The following is a 19498-nucleotide window of genomic DNA, read 5'->3' on the forward strand; positions in this document are numbered from 1 at the left end:
TTTCAGAGCTTTCAGTCAAACAGTAATTGGAGGAACACTCACTGGCAAGCCTGGAAGCAGTAACATGGACTGGCATTTCTAATCCTAATTCATTGCACCTCTCTTCACAGAATATGAGTTATTGATTCCCTTTCAGGACTGAAACGGCTGAACMCTTTCAGTGTCATTGCTGCTTGTTTTTAAATGACCAAGTAATCCGCCCTGTAAAGGCTGCGGTAATGCACCTGCTCCTTTGGGGTTAAGGGAATTGGCTGAGYAGCCTGGGGGGAAAACCTTCACATAGGCAATCCCTCAGACTGCACTTGTGCCCAYTATTTGGGAAACCTGTGCACTGCATGTTACAGAATGCAGGGCTGTTGTTAACAGATCTGTGTCTTTCCTGTCCACCTTACCCAGCTCCCGTATCTGCACTAGGAAAGCGCACATCCAAGGTGAACTCAATGGGTTACACTCCAATGCAGGCACAGCAATGGATTCCAAGCAGACACAAACACGCTTTTCCTGAACTGGCTGAACCCAGGCATTCCAGCAACACCAACACCAAGGCCTCAGCATCCAGCAGAGATCATCTCCCCAAGATTGTGAGGGTAACCCCAGCAGAGTCCCAAGCTTCCCCAGTTAATGTGCTGGAAGTTTAAACAAAACTTTCAAGTTTAAACAAAACTAGTTTAAAACAAAAGTTTCTAAAGCATTACAAGTCTGCACGACRCCAAGTGCAAGCTAAACACATTCTCTCAAGTGCAATGAACATCCTCGGCACTCAGCACACTGAGCACCAATTTGAGTCAAATAACAGCAAAGCAACATGATTTTATGTACAATTCCCTGGTCTATGCAGAGGYATAAATAGAATTTTACACTTTTATAAGAAAAAGATCAGTTTCCCAGTAAATCTCTATTTATGGCTAACCACTCTACTTTTACTTACATCATGAATTACATTTCTGTATTGAATTTATTTTGAAATCTACACCAAACAAGAATCAAATTACAACAGCTTCGAGCCAAGCACTCAAGAGAAGCACTAGTTATTACTGGCCTGTAATTCTGAATTATATTAGCTCATCCCACTGATTTTCTCCACACCTGCACAGATCCACTTCTCTAGAGTATCTTCCATGAAGAACAAAGGTGATACAGGCACAGAGAGCTGTCTGACAGATAAAAAGAAAGTATTTTAAAACACTTCAGAAAAGGATGTCACCCCTGGTCATGTGATGTCCTGTACCTCAGATTTGGGAAACTTCATTTACCTGAAAATTTAGTGTTAGAAGAATACAATTACATTTCTAGCAAAAGCATGCTTGTTCACCATCCAGCAGGCTGACATTCAGTAAATTCACCTTACAAACACCTCCCAAGTAGTAACTAGTTAAATCAAGTATAAGCTGGCACACTGAAACATTTTCAAATTGCAAGTAAATCTTTTTACCTTGCTTCAAAAGTTAGGTTTACTTCTGCAAAAGCAAGAGAGCACACCGTGCAATCAAAATACTGTAGCTGGATAATAAACTAACGCTTCAGACATCATCAAACCACCATTAAGTATCTTCATTCCATCTGTATTTATACAAAAATATTTACATATTGGTCACCATGCTTTAATAGCATCTTTACACAAAGGGTTAATGAAGAACATCACACTAGGTTGGGGGAAGGGTGGTAAAATGTCTTTTCAAAAGTCTTTTTTTTTCCCCAAGCTGTCACAAGCCAAGAGAGTTCTCAGACTGAGTGTGTTGGAGTCCCRCAGTGCATGCGCCACAGATCCACAGCTTTGCTGACAATGGCATCAGTGTTGTCCTGAGGAATCTACAAAAGATCAGGGCAAGGTGGTCAGAGCACTCCAACTGGTCTGTTTCATTCAAAATAAAGGTTTTGAATTTCCACTTCAGATTTTATCTCTTTATTTAAAAAAAAATMAAACTAGAATCCCATCTCCCTGTCCTCCCATCCCACCATCCCTCAGTCCTGCACACACCATATTACATCAAGGTTTTGGACAAAAAGCTTTTATTTCCAAAATGCTKATAGGCAGCCAGGCATCCCATACTTCACATATCCCTGACACCAGGCATAACTCACACTGGCCCTCCATGACCACAAACTGTATCTCATTTAACTCTCCTGGGTTACACTGGGACTCTATAACCCTGCTGAGATGGYTGACTATTCAGGGTCAGGAAAGTTCAGGATCAGGTTCCTGACTGCATCCTCACATCAACAGAAAACACACCTCAAGTCTACACCTTTGCACTCAGGCAAGAAGYACAAAAATGGTGCCAGAAACCAACCCTTCTAAGAAGCCTCCAGAAAAATTAAGCTAACCTGACCTGCACTTACTTTCACAGCAAAACTCTTTACTATCACAAGGAATGTTGTTAACTCTGTAAAAACACAGACAATATATTCCCCAAGCCTAAAAAACATTTCAGACTATGGAAGCCTTACCTCCTGATAGAAAAATGATTACTCTCATTGCTGTGCATTCTCCATTCACCYTGGTACTGCTACACTGTTCTCAGTAATGTAACAATACCTTTTGGTACATTGGCAACAGGCGAGCATTAGGGCTGAAACACACAGTTATAAACTATAAAAGGTAATGCAAAGCACAATTAGAGTACTTACATTTTCCAAAAACTGTGTAATCTTTTCTGCAGTATTCAGTGCTATTATCTTCATTTTAAAGGTTAATAATATCTCCACAGCAACAAAAACAAGAATCTTGCAGGATCCACTAATAACTTTGTCCCAAACTCTACAAGAAAGTGAAAAGGAATCACTAAACATTATTGCAGTGCTTATCTGCTTATTTCTCTGCTAGAACACCCTTCTTAAACCATCTCTAACTGGATTTTTTTTTTTTCTAAGGAACAGTAGTGTACTGAATTATTCAGGTCAGGATAAACAGAAGATACTTTATCAACTTCTCAATCTTTACATAGCAGAGGGATGGCAACCAGTAATTGGTATGTATTGATATGGTGTGTTGCTGCTTAGAAATTGAATTGTTTACAASCTCAAGTACAAAAAGCAAATCTTGGCTTAATAGCCTGGACTGTAATAACTGTTCTACAGTGTGGGGTAAAGGTGAGCATTTTTCCTAGTGCAAAAAAAAAAAGAATTTAACTTCATTAACACGTCTAACAAAGACASTCTTAAAACAGATAAGTCACTGAAAATTCAAAGTGATGTAAAACTGAACTTACTCCATCTCAAGCAGGCAAATATGCCAGGTCACTGCTGCATGAAATATAAATATGACCTATCAGCAGGATATAATTCATGATGTTTAACTCAGACACAAGGAACAACTATTAAGTGTTTCAAACCATCCCACTATGCACAAACACTCTCAGGGACTAAAGATTCCTCCCCTTGTGTGAAACCGTACCTGGACCTCAGAGTTTTAAGAAAACCTGAAAGGCAGGCCTCCAAAGGCTTCAGCAACAGAACTTGGATGAATATTTAAATGGATCGTTACTAACAAAACAGCCTGCAACAATGTGAAACCATCCTTCATCCAGCAGCTCTTCTCTCTCAGACCCAGCTCAACAGACTTGGGATCAAAGATTATACAAAAACAGWGTGAAACCATCTGTCAGATGACAGCTTTTATGGGCTCACATTATTTTTAGTTCTTCAATTTTAAGAGCTGTGTCAGAAAGAGTTTCTGAGGACTACAGTTCTTGCTCCTTCTGGGCACTTGTTCAATATATGTCTCCTTTCAAATAAAAACATGGGGGAACAAAGATCACACACTATCCTCCATAATTTCTGAATATAGCAACACTAACTGAAAAAAATCTTCTGCAGATCTATAAATTTAGATCTATGGAGGTGCTTCTTCTAGTGGCAACTCAATTTTTGTATGAACTCAGAATTTGCCCTTCAGCCCAGAGTGCCAGGAGAGCAAAATGCAAGCACCACAAAAACTTTGACAKCTGAACTAAAGTGTAGGATCACACTTTTACACAAGGAGTTTCGAGGTGAGAGCCCAGTCAAGAGCCATTAAGATGATGAAGGGGCTCTGACATCTCTCCTATGAGGAAAGGTGAGAGAGCTTGGACTGCTCAGCCTGGAGAAGTGAGGGATCTGGGGATTCTCATCAATATGTATAAATACCTGAAGGGAGAATGAAAAAAGGGTGGAGCCAGTCTCTTTCCAATCATGCCCAGTGAAGGGACTTGAGACAACAGGCACAAACTCAAACACAGGACTAGATTTTAACTTATAAAGAAGAAAAAGGGAAAGAAAGTGTAAGATCCTTAGAACTGTTCTGAAAATATAAGGAAACAAAAAACCCATGTGGACAGACAGGAAAAAAGAAGCCCACAGCCAATTTCTTTCTCCTTTGCAATTTAGTTTAAATTCCCTGTCTTGCTATAATTAAACAATTTGTGTAATTCCCACAGGGACAGGAAAAACACACAATCCAAGATCAAAATCTTATTGCTGCATTTTTGGTTCAAGCATCCCAGAACAAATGATCCCTGTAAATATTACACTGACATTGAAATCAGGTCTAGAAAGCTTTAAGCAAGGACATGAGAAAACTGAGAAAACAGTCCTGTTCCACAGTGTATAGATAGCCTTTTTTTTTACTTCTATTTTCCTGCATAAACATGTCTATTTAGAATCCAAGAATAGATTCCCCATGTTTCAGGTACATCAGAACTGTAATTATGAGTGAAAATTACAGAGAGTAGCAGATCTCAAATTCATATTAAAGCACATGTTAATTTGAAAACAAACTTACTAATCCTATTATAAAATACCCAGTCTTCTTTCATAATTTTGCTTCCAATTCTTCTGCCTTCAGTCACCATAATTACATTAGGTTACATGCTATGCTCAGAAACACTATTGTTTTCCTGCATTATTTAGTCTGATTCCAGAACAAATGTTTTAACAATGGCAAAACAGATGCAGTATCTAAATCACCAGTGTCTTAACAAATTTTGGAAGATGGTGCACAGAAAAATGAGATGTTAGCACTGACCAGCTGCATCTGCTGCAATATTTTTTCCCTTAACATTTCCAGCTATTGTTACTCTCAGTACAACTCCACCAGTGACATTAATCAGGAATGGCTGTGCAGCACTGTGATCAACAGTCAACACCTAGTCTGTACCAGCAGAGTCAGGAACAACAACATAAACTGTGTCAAAAATGGAAAAAACCCACAGCAGTTTCAAGGAAATACCTTTTCTCATGATCCTATTCTAATAGGAAAAATAAAATATTAAAATAAAATAATTTTCCTATTCTAAAGGAAAAACAAAAAGAAACAGGAAGCTGTAAAGGCAAAGAGCATGCCAAGGATTATACTTTTCACTAAGCTTTTTCTGTAGACAAGATACGACTCATTCTGTGTGCACTCTGTGTGTGAAGGGATGCCATTCTCCAAGACACTTTCTGAGGTACCTACACTACCACGGTGCAGTAATGTACAAGAGACATTGCTGCTCTCTCTTTTTCTGCTACCGTGAAATGTTACCATTACTCTCAGTTTTCCCCTGACGCCGCAGTGTGAACACACTCAGCCTTATTCCCTGGTTCTGGACCTCCAGTCATCCAGGCAAGAGACCTCGAAAAAGAACCAATGCTTTCTCCTCTGCCTGCACTTCTGGGTGTACTTCCGATGATAACTGGGCAAGGAGGGAACATGATGAGGCTCACACAAATCTCACCCTGATGTTATATCATGATCTTGTGCCCATTCATTTGCAGACTTGGGAAGTAGCTCAGTGAGATGAAGGCAAACTGAATTAAGTTTCTCTGKAGTAGCAGCCCACATGCACATATGCCCTCCTGCCCCACATAAAAATGAAGGCATTTTCCATATTTCTATTGTTTCTATTAACAAATTACTTACATTTTTATGGCTAAATGTAATTTATGCAGGGCATGAAGATCACAGATGTAAAACTATAGAATTGTATTAATACAAGAGGTAGCACCAGTTTGAAAGTCRTAAAATTTCAGGAGAATGACCAAATATGTTGCCATTAGCCAGTCACCAGAGAGTAATAACCTAACACCACCCAACTAATGCCAAGCCTTCAGTGCAGAGTACAAACAACATTAGTCAGGGGCCTGATACGTGATAGGCATCCTTAGGCCATTAAAAAAGCCTGGCTCAATCACAACTGYAAAGCTGCACTGCTTCTGTTGAATCATCTGGGCTGACAGTGCCACATTAAACTGATAGCCAAAATGACACTTTGCCTGTAGAGCTGAAGGCACAAACAGGATCCCAAGCTTTAAGAGCAGAGATCTACAGCTAAGGGCCCACACAGCACCATTGGAAAGCTTTCCATGCATGAGACTTAACAAAGAGATGAGTAGATATGGTGCCACAGAAATCAAGCAAACAGGGCAATGATGAGTATGAAAACAAAGGCATGATTCACTTCTCTCTCTRTCTTAGAGAGAAGCAGACCTTTCTCTCCCTCTCAAACCTGTGCTACAGGCTGGTTCATACTCCAGGAAGCACCCTGTCTATATTCCAGGTGGGATACAGAGTCTTTGAAATGGCCGGTCTGCTCCTCCCCTTTACCACTGTGGCATCTTTAAGAAGTTTGCTAAGAAGCTCGTCACATAATATGCCAAGTGTATTAGACATTGCATAAGCTCAAAGGAAAGGTTTCCACATGAAACCTGTCTGTATGTATTTTCCAAGCCTATTCAAATTAAACTCATACACAAATTTTACCTATGGTGTAACTAGAAGTGCGCTATAAAACAGCATTTATACTGAGTGACAATGTCTGTCAGGTACTGGTGCTGTGCTGGTACTGTGCAACTTCATCTCACTGTTATCAGGTAAAATTTCTGCACAGTATGTACAAGTCTTGTACATCTCAGAGAAAAACAAATAAAAAAAGAAAACCATGAAATTTTGATTTAGCTGCCTGGCAGAGAAGACTACAGTTCACAGAAAGCAAGCAGCCTCTCTAAGAAATACAGTGCTAAATCATAAGTTAAAATAAATCACAGAAGATTGCATTCAGATTATCTCTCACTTGATAAGAGAGTAAGGAAAACTCACAGGAGAACTGGAGACCTTCAAATCTCAGCAGCTCCAACACTGACATTTGGATGCATTTCAGAAAACATTAGGGCTTCTAGATCCTAATCCAAACTGAATCTCCAAGCATTAATTAAGTTCATCTGTCACATACTACCCATGAAGTATGTTATTTCCTCAGCGAATAAGGCCATTATGATAACAACTGAATAATTCATACACCAAAACTGCCAAGAAAAAGTGTACTTCCATCATGTTCCCACAAGAACTGTTGAGAAAAGGGATTGCTCTGCCATCAGAAGCACCAACACTGAAATTTGTTTTTACTCCAGASTGATACAGAAAGCCAGTATTTTGACCTTTTCCAGGGGGAAAAAAAGTATTCAAAAATTCCAGGTAATCATAATATTCTATTTCAGTAAGGTAAAACAATATATGGGAATGTTAAAAGTGTATACTGAGTAAACAAAGTATTTTATATAAATAAAACTCATTCAAAATRGTAGACATMTGAAACMAAAGATTCTGAGAAGATGAAATACRAAATCAAAATTCTTCATCTAGATTTCTTCTTTTACACTATCAGGATGACACAGCTCCATAAAACTTTCAATTTTAAACAGAATTTTTAGAAAACCCTTATCTCCCCAAGAGCAAATCTGCTCTGATGCAAATTTGYCTTTCAGTTCTTGTCCTCAGCCCTAAGACCTAGTAGCAAAATTGAATCACATGAGCTCTAAATAAAAGTCAAAGAGGTTCCCAATGCAGCASATCGCAGAGGCCATTTCAGATCACAAAAACCTACCAAAAAAAAGACCCGAAGAGACTGGCAGGGCCCAGGTCACTTCTCCTGACAGTAGTTTATGTTTTAAGGCTTTAAGTTGCACAAAAAGAAGCCACAATTAAAGGTGAGCAATCATTACCTGCTGAGAGTAGCCTACAGACACAAATGTGAAAAAGCAGTGGGTAAACCATAGGTATTCAGTTGCTTTTAAGACTGTAGCAAACATCCCATACTAAGCATGCTTACATAATTTCTGTAGTCATAAAAGTAGTAAAGGCTTTCAACCACCACATCACACACAACCACTACATAGACAAGAATACTATGGAGCCTTATTGGTGCTTGATGAGAAGAATTTGCCATGTAACAATTACTGTGTTGCATCTAAAGATCTACTACTCCATCCTTCAAAAATGTTTTTTTCTCTCAAATGTAATCCTTGGCAACTGTAAAACCTACAKATCCTCAAAGACCATGCTCCAACAAGAGCAGAGGGCATGATTTCTAATCTTACAGCTTGTTCCCTAAAATCTTATTTTTATAAGGATAAATAAAACATTTTTAAAAACAGCCATTTCCCACTTTTCTCCATGAAACATTGTGCCAAATAAACAAACACTGCATCCACTATTCAGATTATGACCAACTTTACCACCATAAAAGCATTTTCTGCAAAACAATTTCCATGCTAGGTTCCTATACTAGCCACTGAAGTCCTGAGATYCCCTTCAAGTGTGACTCCCTTGAAGAAAAACTTCCCTTGAACCTTATTACTTCCCAAAGTTTTCAGGCAGCTGAAAATGACACCATTGTTTTCTTTGTGTCACATCCTGTTCAGCTATCAGCAACTCTTATTAATGTGAAAAGATGTTTCTCTAAATTGAGTTTGAATTTCCTGCTTTCCATGAGTTCCCAGGCCGCATTATTAGAGAAATCATACAAGYGTCATTTCAAAAACCTTCAGTGAAGTGTCATGCACAAGAACTTTGCCCTTTTAAAAGCTCAACAACCTATTTCTAACTGTAGAATCYTGATATAATCCACTAYTTCACTGACTTTRTAATATTTAACTTGCCATAGTACTTTTTAAAATAAACATCCTTTCATGGTTTAACCCCAGCCAGCAACGGAGCACCAGACAGCCACTCATRTATTATCCCACCAGTGGGATGGGGTAAGAACTGGAAAGGTACAAATAAGAAACAAATTTSTGGGTGGAGAAAAAAAAGTTTCATAATTAAAAAGAAGTWATAATTTCAAAATATAGGAAGGAASAGAAGAAAACATTAAAGAGAGGAAAATAAAACCTGAGAGAAGTGATGCAACTGAGAACAGCTGCCCCACCACCCCAACTGATGGCCACCAAGTCCCCAACCAAGTGCTCCCACCTGCATGACTACACATGGAATGGGATATCCCCTGGGTCAGCTAGAGTCAGCTGTCCTGACTGGGACCTGTGTCCCCTCCCAACTTCTTGTACACCCCCAGTGTCCTTGCTGATGAGGAACAGAATGATACTCTGAGATACCCTGCTCTGCAGTAACTAAAACATCCCTGCATTCACAGCCCTATACAGTTACTCAGAAGAAATTTAACTCTATCCCAGTCAAAACCCATACACACTCCCAAAATCTTTTTCACTTAACAATAATACAATACTAGAATCACTCCCTAAGCACAGATTTTTGTTAAAAGCCCAAAAACTAACTACCATTCAGCTATGTACCACCGACAGAGAGTCTGGAGTTTCACATCCTAGGAAGCATTAAGTGTCTAAAGGAATCAGCTGATATACTTAATTCCACTCTTTTCATTTTCAGTGGGTGAAATGATCACACCGGGATTATCTTGTATCAGTAACAACAGAAATTAAATCCAATTTTATAATTTCCAAGTTAGCAATAAAGTTAATACCATAATCTTACAGATGAACTATGGAAAGCTCTTTGCCTGCTAGTGATAACAAAAAGATATTACTATGCAGTTACAAACAGAAAAAAAAAAAAGAAAAATAACTTGCCTCTGCAAACTGGACTCAGGTAAACATCCTGCAAAACACTTTTTAAACCAAAGATCGTAAGGGAGTTTGCTCATTGCAGCGCAYGCCTTCAGATGCATCAGTAGTCTGTTATCCTCAATGTTCAAATACTGCTCCAGAATTTTTGGCTGAGAAAGAATTAGAAAATTTTCAGTAACTCGCAACAGACTAACTTCATAGTTAATACACACTATAAGACAAGCATTGTCTTAAAAATTCAACTGGAATAAAATAACTTGTTAAAATAATGTACCTTCATTTTTTTAACTGTTCCAAAATAGAGGTGTTACTGACTTCTTCAATTAACTAAGTATGTATTTAATCAAAGAATCAACCTCAGCTTCCCTTAACTGTTGACCACTAGCAGAACTTTCAAGTTATGCAGCATTCCCTAGTGCAAAGAGGTGTTTCAGAGCTTRAAGGCAATGCAGAGATTAAATGTGCACTAATGACTGTTACCTTCACAAGTAAAATTGAATTTCACTCACCTCAAACCTAACTGCCGTAGCACACATCAAAAAAATCTACACACAATGCAGCAAAACACAAAAAATTAATTCTGAGATCAAATCCCTGTGSAACCCATTAAAAGCTGGACATTGATTTATTGTTTAAAAACCTCAAGTATTTAAAGTATAAACATGTAGATRATTTTCTCATCTTGTTAAAAATTTAATGTAACACAATACACATTTTCATAAATTCCTGAGTACCTTTATGCTTTCCCTCATAATTAGGTAAACTGCTAAGGACTTCAGCTGTCAAAGTCAGTAAACACTTCCTTTGTCCATATTCTCACCTACTGAGTCTAGGTAAATTGTATTAAAAAAAAAATTAGGGAGGGAGGCACTTGGCACTCTTTATATAGTACAAACACACTTTCTTTAAAAATATTCCTTTCTCCTTTGAACTGCATAGTWGAATGTGCCACTTACTGAAACATGAGGTAGGTTTAAAAATTATTTCTTAATTCCAAAACAACTAACAAGGGCAGGCATAATTTTCCACAAATTTCCATTCAGCAATTGCTGGTGCACATGTACTCAATACTTTTACTTCAGAAGATATTGTTAACTGAAGGTCCTTATCTCTTAAGGCTGATGAATTACAAGAGCTTTCATAATTTTGATAAGCAYGCATTACAATCAAACTTTAATTTTATAAATCAGTAAGACAGAAATTCAAAATTAATGTTCTATGATAGTGTTTAAATGATCAGTGTTARAAGAAAACTACTCCACTTTTTATTGTAACTTAATTTGCAACAYACTGTTTTTCTGAAGACAGAATACCCTGTTCCATTTATAAAGCAAAACAACTCAGCTTTGTCTATCATCCAATGAGCAACATATGGATGACAGAGATGCAGCCTAAAAAGTAGCAGACATACTCCAAGGTATTCTGAATTTTTGACATTTTTAACTTTTTATAAAGAAAATKCTTAAGTGACTAATTTGTGAGACAAATCATTCAACTAGATAGAATGTAACTTTTAGACAACCTAAAAAAGGTAATTTAAAAATACCATGTACCAAACAGAACAATTTCTAATCTTACATTAGACAAGACAGCACAATCACAATGTAAAAAGCACCCCTTCCATTTTCTTAAAACATCTGGTGGAACAGAGTCCAAGGGTGTCACCTCCGATGCTCCTGTCGTCTCCCTGTATTAATGCTTTCTGTGACTGCTTCTCCTCACAAAAAGAAAAAAAAAAGKTGTTTTTTCTTTACCAGTTGTTGTAATGAATCTTTGTGCTTGCTGTTCAGCTGATTTACAAAGCAACTGACAAGCCAATAGCATTCTATAGGATCCTCCACCATTTCCTCCATTGCTTTAGCAATAGCAAGAAACACCTCATCTTCAGGTTCCTGAAAAACAAAGCCAAAAAATGTGAACTACCAAAAATAGTGTGTAGTATGGACTATTCTAATTTAAATCATGCTTGCATTWATTTTCTCTGCTATTTGGCAATAAAACCAGGAATCAACATACACAAAGAGCTGTTCTGACATTCCTAAACAAGGCATCGGGAGCAGCTGCACTATGATGWCAGGTACCTATTAAAGTAGAGCAAATAAGACTTGTCTTGCTTTTAAAACCAAAACGTGCTTCAGTATATGGCGAGTCTTAAATACTACTGGGATATGTCTCTGCCACACTACTGCAAGACCAGACTACTGCAATATACACACTTCCCAACTTAAACGCTCTGCATTTAGATGYACAGAACACTCAGCAGACTTCTGTCTGTTACTCAAACATATCAAACTATTCCGATCATTCTGACATCTCTTTATACTCCCTYTGCCTCTACAATAGAACACCTGCATTACTATCAAGCAGTAACCTCTCGTAAGTTTAAGGGGACAGTGACTGCACTGAAAACAGGCTGCTGCACTGAGAACAAATGCTTTCTGCAGCAGCAAAACAAACCTGAGTTACAGGATTAATGATTGGGGCTCTGCTAAACACCATTTCTATCAAGCCSCACCACAGTCCTGAGCAGCTCTGAGATGCACTGACAAAACACTTGCTCAGAAGGCAATACTGCTCTAGAAAAGAGGAATTTTCAGCCCACTGGGTCACATGCCAAGATCAAGGAAATTTCTCTACTGGAAATTTGCAGGGTAGGATGGCCGCATTCCTAGGTAACAGTAAAGGAATGACAACACTTCCTCCTCTGACAAGAGAATGCTGCATGTAATTCTCCAGGTCAAAATATTACTGTATTTTCCATATTAGCTTTTTTTGTTATTTGGAACTTTTCTTTAAGTATGTCAAAATTTGTGATTACAGATGGAAATAACAAATGAAGCTGGGCTAGAATGAATACAGATAAATTAAATTGAACACAGGAAAAAATCCATTTAAAAAGCTTCATGGCTCCTTTCATCATCTCCTATTTCATGGAGGCTTATATGAAAAGAACCACACATTGCTTTTATCACCACACTACTAACTTACCATCACAGCACAGACTCGTTCAACCATATGGGTGTACACTGTGAACTGCAGAGTATGTACCTTATCTGAAAGGAGCCCAGATTAGTTCAGACTAAGATAAAAAGGACAACAGTACACTGAAGTCTAGATCTAAAAACAAATAATTTAAGTATTTGCTGCAACTTGCATTAAACCACTGTTTTTAYAGGCTTTGAATTATTCTTGTTCCAYAAGACGTAAGAACCTATGAACTCCAATGAGATTATGACAYTTTCATTTCAGTGCTATAAAGGAACTGAAGTGCTCTGGAATACAAAAAGGCTTCAAACCTAGCAGGCAAAATGCACAAGAAGAGATTTTAAGGCATAAAATCTTACGTAAGTACTTAAGGGAACAACAAGAGAAAAGCACTTTGACTAAAAATCCTTATTTTACACTAGTACTTCTCTGTTTTCCATTCACCTTGCTTGGTCTATCTACAAGMATTTATGGGGTGATTTGCAGTTCAGTTTCTCACTGGTTTATACTTTCAAGTTCAATAAAGTACTGTATTTAAAAAACTGTTAAAATGACAACTGACCAGTGGAAAAGCTACATTTCGAGGCAATTTTCCTGATTCCAATTGATGTATTCGGAGAAAAACATCAACCTGTGGGGTAGAATCATTAATAAAWCGAATCACACGAAGAGCATGGTGAATATCCCAGTATTGCTCCTTCCGGTACTTCATCACTAAAGTATGAGATTCATGGTGAGGAGGAATAATTCCTAAAAAATTAAAAAAAAAAATTAAAAATTAAAAGAAAAAATTTAAACAATTGTAAAGAGAATTCTTGTTACTTTTTATACCTATCTAGTTTCAGTACAGTACTAGTTGTGTATTTGTGCCCAGCTTCCATTTATTTTGAAAWCAAAGTCAGTACAGAATGATTTTTATATACATTAACTGTTCCGTTTTTCAAATTCTACACTTCATCTGAGATGACAGAGAATATTTACATGCAATTAACTAATGCAAAGATACTGTACACTGTGGTATTAATTAYTGCCAGAAAAGTCTTCACTCACTATCATATCTTAATCCTCCCTAAAATGACATTCAAAAACCAAAATCAATCAGCTGAATCAGTTAAAGATTAAAACGTAAGAATGCCACAGTCACTTTGCAAGGTAACATTTTTTATTTTCTTACCACAAAACAAATACTTTTTCTAGTTTCCTGTGAAACAAAAGAATTAAAAAGAAATAAAAGTAACCAAGTARAACGGCAAAGAAAATTAAACTGCATCTCCAGAAGATATACTTAATCCTCCCCCTTACTTGAAACTCAGTCTTGTCATGCACTGATGCTCACAACAAAACTGCCACAGACTTCAACATAAATAAAAACTTACAGACACCATGGCAAAAAAATGCCACTTCCCTATCACTAGTGGAGCAGAATTTTTCCCAGTGTAGAAACCCATGAGAACAAAGTATTCTTCAAAAGTCTGATCTGAAACAAGCTACCTGCTGCTTTTACCTCTCATTTAAAATAAAAAAATATTCCTGCCAAGTGTTAAACCACAAAACAGCTGAGTTTAGTAACAAGCACATCAGACAGAAAATTATCTTTTCTTTTCCAACTGCAAACCTGTCCGCATTTCAAAAGTCAGGACAAAGCAAGGCATTTTTTACAACATGAGAATCAGCATTAAAACTGTATGTTTGTACGTACATATTGCCAACAGCTCTCCTCAAACACAGAGGACAACCTTAGGCAGGGAGAAAAGAAGCTTAAACTACACAGGGTGCCTGGAAACCAWCATGAGTCATCCTTGAACAGGAAAGTAATGGAAGCATTGCTGACACACCACGTCATCTGGGACATAAGCAAGCTTCGGTACATCTGAAACAGTTTTGCTGACAGTACAGACTTATTTTTCTTAATCTATTAACCTTACTTAGAAGACATGTAACACCTCCCACCAGAAATGGACTGGGCTGTGGTTCCAATCATATAGGGAGAGGTATTTTGCATCATCCTTCTCAATACCAGCTCTTCTAACATCTGTTAACACTGAAATRCAGCATAAGGAAAAGTCCTTGTACCTCTGTTGCTCCAAGGCATGTCATAGAATGACAGTATGAATACTTGAAATCATAGAATATCTCATATTGAAAAGAAACCCCAAGGACTGCTTAGTCATCCTCCTGGCCCTGCACTCCAAAAAATCCCATGATGTGCTTCAGAGGACTGGCCAAATACTTGAACTTAGTCAGGCTTGGTGCCATAACCACTTCACTGGGGAGCCTGTTCCACTGCCCAACCACCCTCTGGGTGAAGAACCTTAATCGGATATCCAACCAAAACCTCCCCTCACACAACTTCATGCTGTGAAATGAAACACTCCATGTTTAAAATAAAAAATCCTTTTAAAAACCAGTATAATTTTCCACATAGTTGACTCATAAGGTGTTTCGTGTTATTCTGTGATTCACAGATCCTTTATCTAAAGCAGCCCAGGATCTGACACTGCAGTGTGCCACAGTTTTGCAAAGAGACTCTATTTTGYTATTATAATTTTGGCTAAAGGATTTTGTACTGAGTCACCTGTCCAAAACTCCTATGCTGTATTTCCTACCACTAATATTTTAAAGAATGCTGACTACTTCAGGGTACAATAACCTTTTTAACAGCAGAGGCTATCATGAAGTAGGAGTACCGTATTAATTCAATGATCAACAYCAAGAACTCCAAGTTTTGTAATTAGATCTCGCCCCTTCTGTGCACTGTTCATTTACACCTTTGCCAAAAACAGGCTTACAAATCCAAATAATCAGGAATATGAAGTCACAACTTTTAAATGTAGAAAGCTAGAGGGGAAAAAACAATTAAAAAAATAACACAGTTTTTAAAACCCCTCCTGTCTCCAAATGATATTACCTTGCATCTAGTCAACCAACACACATAACCAGTTAGTACAAAGTCATTAGTACATTTTAATTAGTCATCTGACTAGTGCACTTCTAGGCAAATATAATCTATTTATGATTTTTATTATTTTGGGGGAGACCATTAACTTGTCTTTGGCCTCGTATCTTCTTCAATGACAAATACAGCTCAAAGCCAGAAGCAGAACCATAAGATACCAAGATTCCRCAGAGCACAAAGCTGCTCTTTAGAATAAACATTAATTCCATGCCTTGCCCAGTTTAAAACTAATCACAGCTTTACTTCAACTTAATTTTTTATTAGTTCAGGAAAAGAACCGAATGTCTTATCAGRTGACATACCAGTGACTTCTTATAACCCACACTTCAAATCCATTTTATAAATTTCCTTGGATAGGGTGACAAAGTTAAAYATGGAAACACACTCTCCTAGGCACACTTCAGCAAAGTTCTCAAAAACTRTGCATGTAATATTGTTTTGTAATTGCCACTATGCATCCTAGGTGAATACAGAAGTAGGCTAAATACGCATCAGTAAGCTAGGTAATACAGACTAATAYGTGTCATTTCTTCTTTGAAGAAAAGAAAACCCCAAACCAAAYAGAAAAAATATACCATAAGATGGAATGCAGAATGTAGAATATTTCGTACCTARAAGCACTTTCCACACCAGTATCCGATACATGGATGGAAGAGGAAACCTTTGACTAAATGTGCAAAGCTTCTCAATATCTGTAAATAAAAAGAAAAAAAAACAGGACAAATTTAAATATGATTATAACTAGGTCTGCATTTCTGATCCAGCTAAGTATGACAAACCTTTAGCTKCAGATTGAAATCCCCACATTCATCATTTACTATCAACAAATGTTTTTCACTGCTTCAAATTGAGAATACACTGTGCTTTAAAAACTGCAACAATTTTGACAATATGTATATTTGCCTGACTTCCAGCAAAACTACTGATTTCATCAGGAAGAAACTACCATTTTTATAGGCATTTCATAAATTGTGACACTGTCAAAACAATTAAGRCCTTTTTTAAAGGGGCAACGTTTATCTCTCTGTTATGTTAGAGATGTGGCACTCCTCAGGGACCAAGAGCAATAACATYTTCATTGCTTTGAAGTTGGAGGGAATTGACAGCATAAGACAATGCAGTCTCAGATGAAAATTGCTTTCCCTAAAGAACTTTTAGTTTCTTGGGCACAGAGAATGAGAGAAGGAAAAAAAGAGAAACAAGCAAGCTGACAAATCTTTAATAGTTTTAAAAATCAGATTTCCAGATCTTTGAAAATCAAAGGTCTGCTAGCACTAACTGAGARATTATTGGTAAAAGATGCAAAACTTTAATGAATATTAAGTACAACAGGTAAACATTTTCTATTACTCCTTCCCCCTAATCACCAAGAAATAGAGGAAACTCTGAAATCAACTTGCCCAAACGGTCATCTTTTAACAGAATTTCCAGCGACTTCTTTTCTTCAACTCCACGAAACCCCACTTTTTCATAATAYACTGAGCGAAAGTTTCTCTGGGAGTCATCAGCCATGACTGATTCCTTCTGGAGAAAGAATGAATTCCTCTGAAGACTTACAAGAACAGAACACATGCCTATTGCTTTAAGGTCAAGTAGTTTTGCACACTGTTAGAAGTTTACTGCCTATGTCTCTACAGTATTAACAAAAAAGCACAGAATATTAAAATCTTCCAAGATTTTTTTTGTCATATACTAACATAAACCATTATAAATATAATTTAATTTAAACAAGGTCAAAAGATACAAATCTCCAAACAAAATACAGGGATTCTTTTTTAAAAAATCGTTCGCATAGTAAATTATGCTACTTTTCAAAAAGTTTTAGAAAAAAATTGMTGGTGAGACACATCACACTGCATATTTCAAAATCGATATAAAAAATACAGTTACAAGTCTAAGAAAATTTTTACTACAAAAACCCTATTCAAGTACAACTGTTACCAGGTAAGTAATGTTATTAGGTTTCTTACTCACCAGCCAACATAAYAAGAAGCAAGGACAAGGCAGCGATGGCTTCAGTGGCACAGATGTGACAAGAAATAAGATACGTAGGATTCTTCTTAAGTTGCAGATACAAATTAAATGCTCATGCTGTTACCAGCTGCTGTAGCAGCCACACCCTTTAMCTTGCTATTCCAGCACTAAACACAAACAAATGTCTCATCCCTGCAGTGGAAACAAAGGTAAATTCCAGTGAGTGCTCTGTGTATCATAAAAACTGTAAATGACCTTCCAGTTCAGTCCAGCCCTCTAACTATCAACTGCAGGCTTGTAAACATGAGAAAGTTCTGTTTCCTGACTCAAAGGACTAAGAACAATGTTAACTTTTATGTTCAGTGATAGCAGCAAAACGTGGAGAAAAATAATTTCTTTTGAGCTAAGAGCAATAGGTGAATGATGCAGTGAGAGGCTTTTATAGTTAAATTCTTCTTTTCCTTGCAGAACCTAGGAGACACATCAGAAGCAATATATACAGAATATAAACAAAGGCCACAGCTTTATTATAAAGAGTGCACACATTTAAATTTGTATCTCCACTAGGCCTACTTGTGTTTCAAATTATGTGTGGTTTTAGTGCTTTGTAGGATTAGGGCAAAGACCAGACAGAAAAATACAAACCAGCAAACAACTGAACTAATGCTTCTGAGATAGACSAAATATWATTTCAAAAMCAGAGAAAACCAAAAATATTACTTGAAACACTTGAAACATTCCAGTCCTGCACTATCCTTATGAAAATCCCTGTGATGTTCATGTGCAGTCCATTTAAGGGTCCAGTGATCACAGTCCTCACTATTTAAATTGAACCAAGTCTAAAAGCAGACTTATGATGCTATAGACACTCAACTACTTTTAAAATTTTTCTCATTTTCATTTGCATTTTCAAATTTTTAAAAGCGAGATTTAGTAAGTGCAATTTAGAAAAAGTAATTTAAAAAAAAAAACCAAAAAAAACCCAAAAAAACAAAAACCCATATTTAGCCCTGTACCACTTATGGAAAGCTGGCAGGAGAGACATATAACAGGAACAATAAACATAATTTCAAAAATAACAGCATGACCTATTAGTAAGGAATGCAATTTTACTTGGGTATTTTAAACTAGCACCATCACAGCGGCACATTTTATTTACTCAGTGGTAAAAGGAGGAATATAGTTTATTTTCTCCCTCGCAATCCARGATTTGTGTTTTCACGTTGCAAAACGACCAATGTTCCAATCTTTACACCTATCTTCAATAAATTAGAAAAAGAAAGGGGATAAACAAATCCTTAGCCAGCTTCTTGGAAGTGTGCTGTACAGAAGAATGCAATTAACTCGTCCTGCCTTCAATTAATGCATTTTTGGCCTTAATAGCGGCATTCATGGCATCATTAAGTGTCCCGCCAGCTGAAGCAGCGGTAGCGCCGCACAGGCCCGATCGAGCACCCTTCCCTCGCAGGCCCTGCGGAGGCTCCCCCCACCCGGCCGTACCTCGGGGCTCAATTCTCGGCCTCCGTCACAGTCCCAGAGGAAAACAGGGGCACATTTGGGAACGGGACCGATACAGCCCCGGGAACACGGGCCGTGCCGCCCGCGGGAGGCGCCGGGGGGTGGAGGGGGGAGCCCGGCACGGCCCGAGCGCGGCGCATGCGCGGGCCCGTCCCGCCCCGGAGCGGGCGGAGCGCTGGGCAGGGGGTGCAGGGGCGCTCGGCTCTGCGGGCTCTGGGCTGGGCAGGGGGT

At 37.8% G+C, this 19498-nt stretch overlaps 1 protein-coding gene across 2 annotated transcripts; it reads right to left on the minus strand.

Annotated features, from left to right (window-relative positions):
* On the minus strand, positions 1-19387 carry TBC1D7 (TBC1 domain family member 7). 2 transcript variants are annotated; one of them, XM_057370454.1, is made up of 9 exons: positions 19250-19387; positions 17750-17941; positions 17176-17296; positions 16387-16467; positions 13382-13569; positions 11589-11726; positions 9838-9983; positions 2629-2758; positions 1-1809 (listed from the first exon to the last, which is right to left on the minus strand). In XM_057370454.1, exons 3-9 carry the CDS (start codon positions 17285-17287, stop codon positions 1723-1725), a joined length of 882 nt encoding a protein of 293 aa, XP_057226437.1. In that variant the 5' UTR covers positions 17288-17296; positions 17750-17941; positions 19250-19387; the 3' UTR covers positions 1-1722. The 2 variants fall into 2 exon arrangements, with proteins under 2 accessions (XP_057226437.1, XP_057226436.1); XM_057370453.1 differs by having other exon boundaries at positions 2-1809; positions 17176-17299.
* Positions 19388-19498: the final 111 nt, after the last annotated feature.

This window comes from Malurus melanocephalus, unplaced genomic scaffold (assembly GCF_030028575.1).
Source record: "Malurus melanocephalus ecotype Western Australia unplaced genomic scaffold, MMel_1.1 scaffold_126, whole genome shotgun sequence".
NCBI classification, from domain to species: Eukaryota; Metazoa; Chordata; class Aves; order Passeriformes; family Maluridae; genus Malurus; species Malurus melanocephalus.